General features: G+C 42.3%; 1 protein-coding gene, 1 long non-coding RNA gene and 3 other non-coding genes across 6 annotated transcripts; all 5 read left to right on the top strand.

Moving 5' to 3' along the window:
• The first annotated feature begins 651 nt into the window (after positions 1–651).
• On the top strand, positions 652–3226 carry LOC105899195. The gene is made up of 5 exons (XR_001162347.2): positions 652–752; positions 1370–1488; positions 1836–1953; positions 2278–2391; positions 2715–3226. It is a non-coding gene; the product is annotated as an uncharacterized LOC105899195 (long non-coding RNA).
• LOC116218531 lies at positions 1621–1752 on the top strand. Its single transcript, XR_004162921.1, has one exon. It is a non-coding gene; the product is annotated as a small nucleolar RNA SNORA13 (small nucleolar RNA).
• LOC116218528 lies at positions 2047–2180 on the top strand. Its single transcript, XR_004162918.1, has one exon. It is a non-coding gene; the product is annotated as a small nucleolar RNA SNORA13 (small nucleolar RNA).
• Positions 2501–2630, top strand: LOC116218530. The gene has a single exon (XR_004162920.1). It is a non-coding gene; the product is annotated as a small nucleolar RNA SNORA13 (small nucleolar RNA).
• Positions 3227–3681: 455 nt separating the features above from the next.
• LOC105899174 (segment polarity protein dishevelled homolog DVL-3-like) lies at positions 3682–13621 on the top strand. 2 transcript variants are annotated; one of them, XM_031559203.2, is made up of 15 exons: positions 3682–4210; positions 6277–6346; positions 6977–7095; positions 7551–7672; positions 8168–8300; positions 9337–9427; positions 9572–9641; positions 10122–10261; positions 10388–10464; positions 10629–10696; positions 10824–10973; positions 11196–11327; positions 11871–12038; positions 12396–12596; positions 12783–13621. In XM_031559203.2, the coding sequence occupies exons 1-15, from the start codon at positions 4050–4052 to the stop codon at positions 13085–13087; spliced, it is 2007 nt and encodes a 668-aa protein (XP_031415063.1). In that variant the 5' UTR covers positions 3682–4049; the 3' UTR covers positions 13088–13621. The 2 variants fall into 2 exon arrangements, with proteins under 2 accessions (XP_031415063.1, XP_012681771.1); XM_012826317.3 differs by having other exon boundaries at positions 3684–4210; positions 8165–8300.
• Positions 13622–14542: the final 921 nt, after the last annotated feature.

The following is a 14542-nucleotide window of genomic DNA, read 5'->3' as shown; positions in this document are numbered from 1 at the left end:
GCTCCTGGGGAGCCCTGGAGGAAGGATAGTCCAGGATGGGAGAAATGCAGAGATTACATTCACTGCGACCTCAGGCCTGTGTGTGTCCTGTGTCACCACTATATATGCACGTGTGTGTTACTGTGTGTCGTTTGTGCGAATAAAAACTGACTGAAAAAGGTAATTTTGGAAATTGAAAGCTCAATACACATGCATGGCAAAAGTGATTTGTCCTTGGAAGAACGGGGTTGTGGATATCTGAAATGGTTTGTTTTAGTTGTTTTACTAAGAAGAATTTCATTACAGATATCGACAATATATAGCTAGTCTAGCTATTCAATCTTCAAACGGCCAATTATGCTTTTTAGATATATCTTAAATTAGTTTTGACTAGATATCTTGAAATACAATTTGTACTGGTAAGGATGTTATTGTAATTACCATTCTAGTCAGAACACAATTTGTCTACGAGAAATGCTATTATGGATACCAAAAATGTAATTACAAGTAGGAATACAGATAGGAATGTGGCTCGATGAAATGCCAAAACGCCTTGCCATAAATCGGGAGCATTTCAGACTACTTCGTTACCAACAGAGTTTGGCTGGTACGATTCTTCAAAATCCCGTTACAATGTTACAAGTCATGGACTACAACGTCAGCACATATCGTCAGAGGTCTTGATGACGATGATCTTCCCAGCGTGCTTTGCGCCCCCCGTACTTTCTTCTCACGTGGGCAGATTCAAGCGACAGCAGAACCAAACTACAATGGTAATCCAAGTCTCATTCTTCGATATTAACTTTGGGAATTCTCACTTTAGCTGTAATTTAATTTGTACATAGTAGTATTATAGGAGACACCTAACTAGCTAACTTGCATTAAATCTTAACTTGGTTATCTAAATTACATTAAAGTTTAAAGCGTGGCGCACTTCATCATCTGGTAACGTTGTCAGTAAGCTTTTTGTTGCTCCGATTTTTAGTGTGTAATTTCAGAAAAGGCGACCAAAAACAAATACCTAACGCACTCGGTCACTATTGTGGCGCCGAGGTGAACTAACGTTAGCAGCATGTACCAGGCAGCTAACACGTGTACGTTAGCTAGTGGATAGCAGGGTGCCAACTTTGCGTTGCCCATCGAATTAAATGAAAAGAGCAACAACTATGGGGCCCTTCTTCTCCTTCCGTTGGTACATTATATGTATAAGGTGTTAAGTCAAATTGACTGCATTTGGAAGGTCGCTTTGTGACCATTTTCCGCCCCTGTTAGTATAACCTAGCTTAATTGACTATAGGATTTGCCAACGGGAGGTTCTGAGCTGTGGTTCGTTCAGGGTCTACACTAATACCAAATACTACTTTTCATGCGTCTTATGTTATTTTGACAGTACAATGGAGAGCGGCTATCATGGAGGTAGACCCAGATTGAGTGATGAAGACGTCTGCAAAATGGTTGCGTTGCATGACCCTGTACGACACGGTTTCTCCATGGAGGATCCTTTGGAAGGTGGGTTTGAACCAAAGCCTGCGTGTTGAAGCCATGATGTTATAATGGAACATATTTTTTTGGTTGTACTTGACAAAAACGTGATTCAAGAACGTCACTGTATGGATTGAAGACCAGTACATTTGAGAAGTTTGCCTTTATGTGTTGCCTGTTCACTTTCCCAGTGGTGAATATGGTGTCAACTAAGGCATACATCAACTCTTGATGTGTGAATATCGTTCAAAAGTGCAAAAAGCACTTTTGACTTCCCCCTCAAGCACATTCTACTCGGAGGAAATGATTGAAAGTTTTTTTTATTCTGTTTAGTTAATTCACGGTTAATTCACTCTTGTTTGTTTCATATTCAGATAACTTGTTCAACTTAGAAATAACTGAGAGGATTGGTATGGGGTGACGCCACAGCTTCTATCTGGATTTGTGCAACTGTGATGCTATCCCACGACAGCCCAGCCTCTGAAAGGCATGGTAAGACTGATCAACAGCACATGCTTATCATTGATCACAGTGAAAAATGAGTTTGTTTATCTTGTGTACTTGCCAGAAGATGTATGCATGTCTTGCCTTTTTGTGTTGCCCGTTCATTGTTTATTCAGTGAATGTGGTGTCAATAAAGGCATACATTAACTTTTGAGGTGAATGAGTAAAAATGTTCTCTTGTGACCATTTTGTTTCCTTTTCTCTCAAGCACATTTTTAGATATGAATTATGATTGGTGCTGAAATAACTCTATCTCAATGTAAATATGTTCCTGCTGACAAACTTAATTTAATATGTAATTATCTTGACCAGGAAATCAAAGCAAGGTGGCTCAAACCCAGTAAAAATGGGTCTTAACAACAACCAGTCTTGGACACCCAAATTAAATCTAGATCATCTGCTGGAAAAGGAGCCCAGGAGCGAGAGGTAATACCATGAGCTCAACAGTCTCAGAAAACAAACTCTACTGCGTGTCATACGTGTATTAGCTTTTTGTGAGCTTATTTCTATTACATTGACTGGCAGTGATGCCACTTGCCTTTGTGTTGCCCGTTCATTTTTCTGTAATTGAACGTGGTGTCTACTAAGGCACACATTAATTCTTAAGGGGATTTCAACCTGGAAATGTATGTATTTTGCACTTCTGAAGCTCCTCAAGAACATTGCCTTCATTGTATATGGTGGATGTTGTATTTTGGATTGCTATTGGATACTGATTGTTAGCTGGTGGTGATGGTGGTTTATTTCAGCAAGACATAAACTGGAGTTGGATCAGTGGCAGTGGACACACCATGGGCAAATCTTCGTCAACGCCTCCATTTTGTGTACATGGGGAGGCTATGAGGAACATGGGTGGAGAGGATACCTGTATTGAGGAGAGGATGAAATGGAGGTTACAGCCCGAGGACCAAACAGATACCATTGGGGAAAAAGTCTCCTGGACTTCAAGGATGGAGGCCCAAGAGGACCACAGCATCGTAGGCTTGGTCTAATCTTTAAGACCAAACCAGCAGATGTCTCAAACTGTTGATTTTGTCCTTCATTAGGTTTGCCCGTTCAGTTCTGAAGTGTGGGTGGTTTATCAAAGGTGTGAATGACTGTCTGTTATGGTTTGTGGTCATATTGTATGATGTGTGTTGCAGGATTTTCTCTTATTGGACATGAATATATTTGAAGTTATTTGTGTCCTTGTTGGTGGTGTGTGTATGAATGAGGATCTGTGTACTGCAATTTAAAAAAAATAAAAAAGTTTTTCTGACTATTCCCGATATATTTTGGATGTTTCGTTTCATGAATTCAGTGTGCCACATTTAAATGAACTGAGGGTCATCCTACCCAATGATTGTAAAACATTTATTTTCAGTAATTGGTTCTTCCTTCTAATCAGTCTAATTACCTGCTAAATGAGTTTCTGGTTTTCAATCTGACCATAATGATGAAATGGTCACAACTTAAATGCTGTGAAATAGTGATGACTGAACTGAGACCGCATAAACTATTTGTAGCTAACATATACCAATATTGCTTAGACATGAATAATGGAACCCACACAGGAACACTACATGTTACATATAACACTTCATATGTTAGTGAAGCAAAACATTTGCCTGGCATTTAAGTGTGTCATGTAACGTCAGAGGTCGCTGTGTTCCACAATGTAATGGATACAATGTAACTTTTCTTCCTCGGTGTTCCTTCATAGCCATTTCTCTCCAGTAGAGGGAGTTTTATGGAATAATGTCCACACTGCCACAAAGCCTTGTGAGTAGTGGACGCGCTACATGGGAAACGAAAAGATTACGATTCATATTTGCTACACAAGTCTGTATTTGATCAAAGATTGTTATCGTCGAAGTTAGAATTGCATATTGGCGATCAGAAGAGAGAAGAACTGGAACGCAGGAATGGTCCAGTTGGCGGTGTGAGCTCCATAGAGGTCCAAGGGAAGCCTCGATGTTTGGCGAAAGTAAAGAAAGAAAAACACAGAAATAAAGGCAACTACCACAGCACAAGCCGGTTCCGGAGAGGGATCCAAGAACACTAAAGCTGGATGATCACAGACTATCGTTCCCCGGTGGTCTGCGATGGGGGAGACCAAAATAATATATCATCTCGACGACCAGGAAACTCCTTACCTGGTCAAATTGCCCATCCCAGCCGATAGGGTCACTCTCTTAGACCTAAAAAATGCTCTCAAGAAGCCGAACTACAAGTTTTTCTTTAAATCAATGGATGATGACTTCGGGTGAGTGTGTTTGCTTAGTAAACCTCTCTTCGCTTTCGTATTATATCCTAACATCTTGTTTTACAGCAGTTTAACTGTTAACAGCTTTTTTGTTCGCGTCTCCCTCCATGCTTGGGAACTACAACAAGAGTCAGCAAGGTCTCACTAGCTAGTTTTAGTCGCTTGTATTTCGTCCTTCATGTGTGTATATATAAATATATGCCTAAAAACGCTGTATCTGATTGAAAAGTACCCATTTACGCTCGATTTCACCAGCAGCATGTATGTTAAACCTGTGCAGTTACCAAATAGGGATTGTATCTCTTTTACGAGGTAGAGTGAATGGGGGAGTCCGTAAGAGGAATAATGGACGTAGCTAACCTTAATACAGTCTTCAAAATGTGGCCCAGTGTTGCCAAAACGCGTCCACGGCTCCCCGAAGTATGTTGTTCACAAATAACCATTGTACTCACTTAAATATATATATATTTTTTACTTGCAATATGAATATATATATATCGAGATCACATTGTTGGCGTGAAAGGGATCTGGCCGGGGGTTACGAATCCGTCTGTTAAGATGAAATGTGATGGTTTCTTTTTTTACGTTTTACCTTAGTCTAATATCGAATGACAATCTGCAAGATGCTCGTTTTTTAAATACACGTAGGCTGTACATATCCGTCTGATTTCTTCAATCTCTCAACCCCTTCAACATGTGCACTAGTGGTGACTCAGGACCTGTCTTTGTCCCACATAGGCTACTTAGTATAGTACACAGTTTAATTGTCTGTTCCAGTGTCATCTTCATTATAGACTGTTTTGTCAGTTGACAGTGGAACGTGGGTTCAAAGATGATTAAAATACCTACATAGGAAACGAGGCTAAATAAATAAATAACATAAAAACTGTTCATCTAGAGTTCTTGATTACTTTTGAAACTGATCTACACTACTAATAGCGCTACAGCTACCTAATGTAGTCATTGTCTAAGGAGGAATAATATTTCTGAGTGATGAGAAAAGCACAGCTTGGTTTCCATTACAGTTACCAGTGTTTCAAGCCTCTTTCATAAACTTTATTTTTTACTAACATGTTCTGACATCCATACATGCAGCCTGCATAGCTTCCCACATCCTAGCTATTTGTTATCTCCAGTCTCACCAAGGCCCTTCTGCTTGTGTCTGTACATTAAAGCGGGGCAGGAATGCCGCTGTGAAACAACTGCAATCAGTCACTTAGGAATGTCCTGATCACACCGAGGACTGGCAGCTTTACTGCTGCGGCCTCAGCTGTGAAATGTGTTCCAGGTCAGACTCCACCCAAGGAAGGGTTTCTCTCCCCATGTGCAAATTAAAAACTCCACGACTCGTCCAGCCACTCTCCCCACAACAGGGATACCAGCCACCCCAACTTCATAGATTTGTACCCTAAATGGTGGCAAGACTTGGGCTGGAATTGACTGTTTGAAATGCTGGACTGTATTCTTTCTCACACAGTTGTGCTTGATGCTCATGGAGATGGGTGTGTGTGTATGTGTGTGTGTATGTGTGTGTTTAATTGCAATGGAGTAGAGCCATTTTTGTGGGCCTGTGTGTGGAATGCAGAATTGTGAATTGTGAAAGTGTAATGGCTCTCTCAGTTGCTCTCTCTCACGTCAGTGTATGTTCACTGATTGATTACTATGATATACTCTGAAAGAATCTCTCTTTCTCTCTTGGTCTCTCCCAATCAATGACCCAGTTTTTGTGCTGTTTTATTTTCTTGTCATGTCTTTCTTTCTTTTGTATTTTAGTTTGTATGCATGCATGCATGCATGTGTGTCTGTGCCTATTTGATGTATGCACAGAAGATTAGACCCGCCTTCCCCCACCCTGCATCTTAATGACATTTTTGTATTTATTTGATTCAGTCTAATTTATTCACCAGAACTTCCAGCCATGCTGTAGGTAATTGATGTGCTTTGATCTTGTGCTCTGTATGTATTTGACACGGAACATGAACACTATCAGACTTGCACAACCTTAAAGGTCATGTAACAATGGCGGTAGCCTAAAGTCTCTCATCCCCTCTTGTGTGCTGTTTCAGAGTGGTGAAGGAAGAGATTTCAGACGACAATGCAAGGCTCCCCTGTTACAATGGACGTGTCATTGCTTGGGTAAGCTCATAGACAGACACCTTTCCCAATTCAGTTGCCCCGAACCAAAGTGCATCTTGACCTCCTCTTACGTACGCATGCTCAGCTGCCTGTGAGGGGATGTCCATTGCGTCCATCTGGTCAGTCCACTTGCTCTCTCAGTATGATAGAGACACATGGGTAGCATGGTGCATATTATTTATGCTGCCATTAATGAAGTCCCTGTACCTCATTTTACGCACACATACTTCAGATCCATTGGAATAGACCAACACACTTCATTTCAACTCGGTCTACTGCAAAGGCTGATTTCCCCCAAAGGACGGGACTGATTTAATGAATCTAACTTGAATCACAGGACTTGGATGAGGGTTCAATCAAACTAAAAACAACAGTCACAGGATGAATGTAGGCGGAGAATTTTTTGGGAATGCTAGACCTTGGGCCCTGATTATGCTGACCCAAGTCAATGCTCCCATGTTCAGTGTAAACCAATCTTGCATTGTATTATGGATATGTAATATGACCATATCCTTTATCTGATCCATTAGTTACCTCTTAAATCTAACAATGATTAGTTATTGTACCATACTGTGATCTTTGAGGTATAGTAATAGTGAGCTGGTTGTGATGTTGCCTCTGTCTCTGTAGTTGGTGTCCGCTGATGGTTCTCATTCAGACGGGGGCTCTGTGGCTGAGAGCCAGTCAGATCGCCCCCCTTCCCTTGAGAGGTGCCAAGGCATTGGAGACTCCAGACCACCCTCCTTCCAGTTAGTACCACCCTTCTCTCTCTCTGTGTCTGTCTCTCCTCCTCTTTTTCTTGCGTTCTACCCCTCTCTTTCTTGGTTTCTCTATCTTCCTTTCCCTGTACCCAATTTATTCATTCATTCATTCATTCATTCGGTCTTTAAGTATGTTTGATTTATTCATTAATTAATTTGGTCTTTAAGTATGTGTGATATATTCATTCATTCATTCAGTCTTTAAGCATGTGTGATTCATTCATTCATTCATTCATTCATTCGTTCAGTCTTTAAGTATGTGTGATTTATTCTTAATTGAGATTCAAGCCATTGCTTTTTGACATGCCAAATAAATCCTTTATGAGGATGAGATGATACCTTGTTATTGATTGTATATGTTGTTATTAGTAATAACCATTAAAGGGATCACAGATCGTCACCATCGTAACCTCCCCCCTTCTCCTGTTCTGTGTGTGGCTCAGTGCAAAGTCAGCTGGCAGTCGTGACGGCATGGACGATAACACAGAGACTGACTCCGTGGCGTCCCATCGCAGGGACAGGGAGAGGGAGAGGTCGCGCCGGAAACACCCCCAAGAACACGCAGGTTTGCCATTTTCTCACTCTGGCTTTCGTTCATGCTTGCCATCATCCTGTCCTCTCCTACTTTTCCACTGTCTGTCCTTTTATTTCCAACCTTGTAACCTCCATCCAGTTCTATTCTCTTTGGCACTATTCTTTCACTGTTTGTCTCTCTCTTTTCACTTGTGTGCTAAAGCCCTCCAGAGGACCTTTTGGTGACCACATTGATTTAAGGTGAAGTGCTTGGGGAAACTACACTGTAAATAGTAATTATTAATAGTCATACTGTGTCTGCTCTTTGTTAAGGAGTTTTTGGTTTAGTGTTGTTCCGTATCAGTGTCAATAGCTATTTTAAAGATCCAAAAAGCACTTAAGTGAATAGAACGGTACTCTTTTTACCCCCCTGTGACTGTTTGTGTGTTAAGTTGAAGAACAGAAATCTTCAGAATTGGTCATGGTGATGCTAAATGGCCATGTCCGTGCTCTGCTGATCCAGGGGTGTTTGTTTTGGGTGCAGCAGGGAGGATGAATGGGTACACACGTGGAGGTCGAGGACTGGACCTGGGGGGCTACGACAGTCGGTCATCCCTCATGAGCAGCGAGCTGGAGTCCAGTAGCTGCTTCGACTCAGAAGATGATGGATCCACCAGCCGGTAAGAGGCACCACCACACTCAGACAGCCGTATATTCATAGCTTAAGGCCTGAGACGGGCCTCCTCAGATGGCACTCTGACAGAACCTGTCTGGCCTGGTGCTGACAAATGCCCAGCTTTTATGCTCCATCAGAACTACAGTTCTGGCAGTGATCCAAAGCTATTCATCAACCCAGAGGAGTGGTCTGAGTGATGCTGTGGCAGTAGACTCATTCCAACACCAAACCTTTTCCAAACACGCACAGCTGCCCACTCTTTTCACCTACCTTTTTTCATCCAGAAACTGTAGCACAAATGGATCAAATTGAGTTGGGGTTTTTCATATGTCATTATTTTGACATACCCATCATTACAGCAAATATAAATAGTGTTGGCTCCCTCTTTCTCCCACCCTGGTCTTAAGCCATGACTTACAAAAATACTGTCAGTTGTAAATAACAAACAGACTAAACCAAACATCTGCTGTTCCTGGTTTAAGCAGACACTCTTACATTAAATTGTACTGTGATTTGGCTTGTGAGTCTGTCATAGACCTATGAGTTAAAGCAATTGATATTGTTAAGATGGTATGGAAATGTTTAGATTGGTTTGGAATTATACTCGCATCTATTAGATCAGTGGTTCTTAACCTGGGTTCGATCGAACCCCAGGGGTTCGTTGAGTCACTCTCAGGGGTTCGGTAGGGGTCAAGACACACACAGTATAGCCCGGTTCACACTACCAATGTCGGGCCGTTTTTATATATACCTATATTTTGAAGAAATCATATTTTATTTTTCCAATTACGAAGGGTTCGGTGAATGCACTGATGAAGCTTGCAGGGTTCAGTACCTCCAATAAGGTTAAGAACCACTGTATTAGATAGTCATCTGGCTTAGAAGCTTTATATAGGAATGCTTGACTTGAATGAACCATGTGCGACACCGGTTTAGACCTGCTTCGGGTGTACAGTTGTGTATTTCCAACACACTTTTACCTCCTTCCTTGCTTGTGCCTGGCTAAGAGAGTGTGATGTTATGTGGTGCATGTCTGTCAGGTTCAGCAGTGTGACAGAACAGAGTGGCTCATCACGCTTGGTCAGGCGTCCTCGTCGGCGGAGGCGGAGACCCAAACAAAACATGGAAAGGGTGAGAGTGTTTGTGTTGTTTAAAAAAAATTAATATCTTTATTTATTTTTGAATGTGCAGTGGAGCCACATTTGAGTGAAATGTTGCTATGAGAGTGTTTGTTCAGTTGTGTAACCGTCCTGTTGGTCCATCTCTTCTGTGTAGTCGTCATCCTTCAGCAGCATCACTGACTCAACCATGTCACTCAACATCATCACTGTTACGCTAAACATGGGTACGTATCAGAGCCCTCCAGCCGTCCTACTTTTGAATAACTGTTAAAGAGAAGATGTACCCAGTATTTAATCACAGCTGTATGCCTGTGGAGGCAAACCCAGTGTCAAACCAGTAAGCTTGGTTTATGGCTCCAACACAGCTATAACTGTGGTACAGGAGGTAGAGAAGTCGTTTAGTAATCAGAAGGTTGCTAGTTCGATTCCCTGTCGAAGCGTCCTTGAGCAAGACACTGAACCCCTAATTGCTCCTGATGTGCAGTGTGCCATCAGTGTAAATGTAAAATGTGTATACATTATAAGTCACACATATGTAAGTCGCTTTGGATAAAAGCGTCTGCTAAATGACTAAATGTAAATGTAATAACAGCCCTACTTTGTAAACCTGAATTGTCACACCTTGTTTCATCAGTGTTTCCCAGTGTACTTGAATCTTTCCATTGATTTGACTGTGTGTTTTGTCCTTTTTGCTCTCCCCACAGAGAAGTACAATTTCCTGGGTATCAGTATTGTTGGGCAAAGCAACGAGAGAGGAGATGGAGGCATCTACATTGGTTCCATCATGAAAGGTGGGGCAGTGGCAGCAGATGGACGGATAGAACCGGGAGACATGCTACTTCAGGTATGTATGTAGGCACTAAACATGACCTCCGATTGTCGAAAGAGCACTGTGGAGTGTTTGGCTGAAGTGGTTTGGGATTGATTCATGTGATTGTTGAAATCTGTTGGATTTGATCTCCTCTTGCAGGTGAATGATATCAACTTTGAGAACTTGTGCAATGATGATGCAGTGCGAGTTCTGAGGGATATCGTTCACAAGCCGGGGTGAGTGGCAGGCCTTTGGCATATGATGCTGGAGATTTTTCCTCGTGATATTACATGATTATATATGGATTTAGAACATTCTGGAGTGGATTTCTGTGGATGGAAACAAATTCTGTTTCTGAGATAAAATTTTGAAATTCATTTTGAATTCTCTCTGTGCTTAGCCCTGTTTCTCTGACTGTGGCAAAGTGCTGGGACCCAAACCCAAACAGCTGCTTTGCACTACCTAGAAGTGAGTATTAATGCTACACTGCCTTCCCCTCTCTCCTCTACAACAGTCCTGCTCTTTGCGTTGTGCTCTATGGGTGTGTTTATCCCCAGGCTCTGTTTGATGCTGACCCTTTGTCCTGCCTCTGTAGGTGAGCCTATAAGGCCCATTGACCCGGCCGCATGGGTGTCCCACACGGCGGCCATGACGGGTGTGTACCCGGCCTACGGGATGAGCCCCTCTATGAGCACCGTCACCTCCACCAGCTCCTCCATCACCAGCTCCATCCCTGAGACCGAGCGTAAGAGCCATCTGCATGTCCACACACTTACCAAGTGTTATAAACTAAGTGTTTGTGACGTGACTAAATTCATAACAAGGCAAATGTAAATATTTTGTTCACATGATCGTTCGTTTATGTTTGTCAGGGTGACTTGTTTCTTAACTTAAGCCTCAGGCCTTTGTGTGGATAGACTGAGATGAAGTTGTACTTGTCACATTGTTCCATCTGTTTCCCTCTCAGGCTTCGATGATTACCACCTGTCAGTTCACAGCGACATGGCAACTGTTGCTAAAGCAATGGCATGTCCTGATTCTGGATTGGAAGTTCGTGATCGGTTGTGGCTGAAGATAACAATTGCTAATGCCTTCATAGGTACGGTATGAACTGTCTGCCTCTCTATCAGAATGTTCATAGTCAGCACCTGCTGCATAGACTAATTGTTATTGTCTTCATGGCTATAGTCTGTCTGTCTATCTCTCTTTTTATGAAAATCCTGGCCTTTGTCATGACCTTTATCAGTATGGCTATGGTGTAGTATGGCTATTCTTACAGAACATATGATGTGTGCATCTAGGCATTTAGATTAATTTCAGTCTCACATTAATTTCAGTATACTAGTTAAGACTCTAGATACGTATTGAGACATACTGAAATTCATTTAAAAAGAGGTCACTGTCTGCATTGTGCAAATGACAACTCTGTCAAGCCTGAATGGGCTCCTAGATAAATTGTAGAAATGCATAACATGCATGTTTGATGGAATATTTAGCTTATTATAGCTATAATAAACGGTAGCGCAAAGGAAACATCTTCAACCCCTCTTTTTGTTTGGACTAGTTACAGCTATAACAGATATTTGTTTTGTTGTAGTGGCAAAAATATGACACTAGCACTAAATTCAGATCCTGTTCTCAGGGTCAGATGTAGTCGACTGGCTCTTCCATCACGTCGAGGGCTTCACAGATCGCCGTGAGGCACGCAAGTACGCCAGCAACCTGCTGAAGGCTGGTTTCATCCGCCACACTGTCAACAAGATCACCTTCTCTGAGCAGTGCTACTACATATTTGGTGATCTCTGTGGTAGTAAGTCTTTTTTTTCATTTTTTTTTATTCTTCTATCCTCTTTGTTGCCTTTTTAATTTGTGTTTTGTATTCTACTTGATTCACCTCCCTATTTCAATTCAACATTGAAAACTGCCATAAAATAATGAAATGCCTGGTCAGTGCCAGGGACTAGCTCCTCAACTACTGCATATGTCTTAGAATGCCTACTGCATTACCATAACAGTAGTAGAGAAAATGAAGGATGTCGTTATAGCAGTTTCAGTTTTTGGCAGTTGAGAATCAGTCAAGAATCAACTGCTTGCCTGCAGCTGTATTCAAGTAACTGTTGTATTTTGTGTGTGACCTAAAACTGCTTGTCTCTACCCATCCTTTCAGACATGGCTCACATGTCCCTACAAGACCATGATGGTTCGAGTGGGGCTTCTGATCAGGACACTCTGGCTCCTCTCCTCCACTCGGGCGAGGCTCCGTGGCCTATGGCTTTCCCTTACCAGTACCCAGTTCCCCTCCCTCCGGAGCTGCCCCATGGCTTCAGCGAAGCAGGAGGAGGGAGTGCAGGCAGCCAGCATAGTGAGGGTGAGATGATTTTATGACTGGTGACGACACACACACACACACACACACACACAAAACAGTCCATAACAAAACACATCACTCACAGAGACAGACAGACACACACAGAAATGTTCAAAGGACAAACACATGCATTTTCACTGAGATGAGACCCCGCTCACCTCCTTCCATCTGTCTGTGTTCTGTCAGGGAGCCGTAGCAGCGGGTCCCACTGCAGCGAGTCAGAGCTCAGGAGGGAGAGGGCCCCCAGCGAACGCTCCGCCCCCAGTGAGTGCAGCATGCGCAGCTCGCACAGCATGCGCAACCCTCGTTCCCACGGTCACAGCTCCAGCTCTGTTCGCCTAGCCCACCCGCCTCTCGGTACGGTGGCGGTGGCCACACCGGGCTCCCCCTCTGGCCGCACGCTGATATCCATGCCCCCCGAACTCTCTGCCTCGCGCCAGTCCTGCCACACAGTAGGCAGCCAGGGCGAGTTCTTTGTTGACATTATGTGATGTTGGTCAGATGAATGGATGGATGAATTAGATGTATGATGTGTGTATGTGAGTTTCCTCTTGTTCGTGAAAGACAGTAAAGAAATGCCATGTTTCCGTTAGGCATCCTGCGTCATCCTGCTAGAGGCTACCTGAGAAGGTGGCAATTAGGGCCCTTCAGAAGAAATGTAGGTCAGAGAGAGTAGGAGAGAACATCAACTCATCTGGATGAACTTCAAAAGGTGTTGTAGAAGAAAGAAAAGCAAATACCCATTTCAAGATGTGACAAAATAGAAGTGAGGGCTCTAACCTCCCTCTGGCTCTGCTTTCGCTCTGGTTTCCTTGCCATCATTTGAGCATGACTATGTTGATCTAGAATGTATCTCACAGACATATACTTTTAGTATTGGTCATTTCCATTTTGTCAACATTTCTTTTTTTTTTTACTTTGAAGCTTCACTTGGCAGAAATGCATTGCCTAAAACAAACTCCATTTTTGATGAGAAAATGTTTTTTATTTATAAATATAGTTTTATTGCCTAAGCTTGGAATATCCCTCTGTGTGTGTCTGTGTGTTTATTAAGAAGACCACTAGGGTCTGTAAGTGTCCTCTAGCTGGACATGTTGGGTGAACTTAAAACAAGTGAGGAATTTCACTTCCTTGGACTGGAATGTTTGTTGGAATGTTATCTGGAACCCAGATGTGTGAGTGTTGTCCTCAAAAGAAGGCAGTAGTCCACTGAATGTTATGAATAGACAAATGGAGTTCTATTGGAATGGAACTGTGGAGGAGCTTGTAGGGTACGCATGTCTAGACTGCCTGGACTGGCATTTTGATGGAGACTTTGCTATTGTGACCCATTGACACCATTATGTGCATAATGAAATACACACACCAACAGACGTGCAACAATATTTATAGGAACATTTTGTTAAGAAAAACAGTGAAAAATATTTCAGCAGTTCTGAAATGCACTGTTATGCGTCTACAAAGATCAAGGGTGTGTCCTGGAAGAATTTCACTTTAAACCACACTTGGACAGAATTCATTGGAAATGTGAATGTGTTTTTCAGGTAGACAAGATTTTGCAACAACTACAAGCAGTGAAATGAACAAGACAGCAAAGCAACATTGCATAGTAATTAACTGTTGGATATATGCAATCATTATAGTAAATGTCATTTCTATTTCTGTGTAGAATGAGGAAAAAATTAGTATCCTGTCTTTGAAATGTCTATTTGCCTTTTGGCTATCCTGAGTTTAACCACAACGGAGAGGAGTTGAGTAAAGAGGCTACATTAGTATAGGAATCCAAAAACTGTCTACAGGTTGGGCAGGTTTACGTTCTGCTGTCTAGGATTGCAGAATGGGTCATCTAACTGTTCAGTGCTACCACACACATTAATTCAGTCCAAGAGAACCGTTCTCCAGAATGTTGAAACAGCTATGATGTAGCCCACTTCACAATAATCTAT

This window comes from Clupea harengus, chromosome 22, assembly GCF_900700415.2.
Source record: "Clupea harengus chromosome 22, Ch_v2.0.2, whole genome shotgun sequence".
Lineage (NCBI taxonomy): Eukaryota > Metazoa > Chordata > Actinopteri > Clupeiformes > Clupeidae > Clupea > Clupea harengus.
Note: the sequence above shows the minus strand (reverse complement) of the source record. Positions and strands in the feature narration are given on the sequence as shown.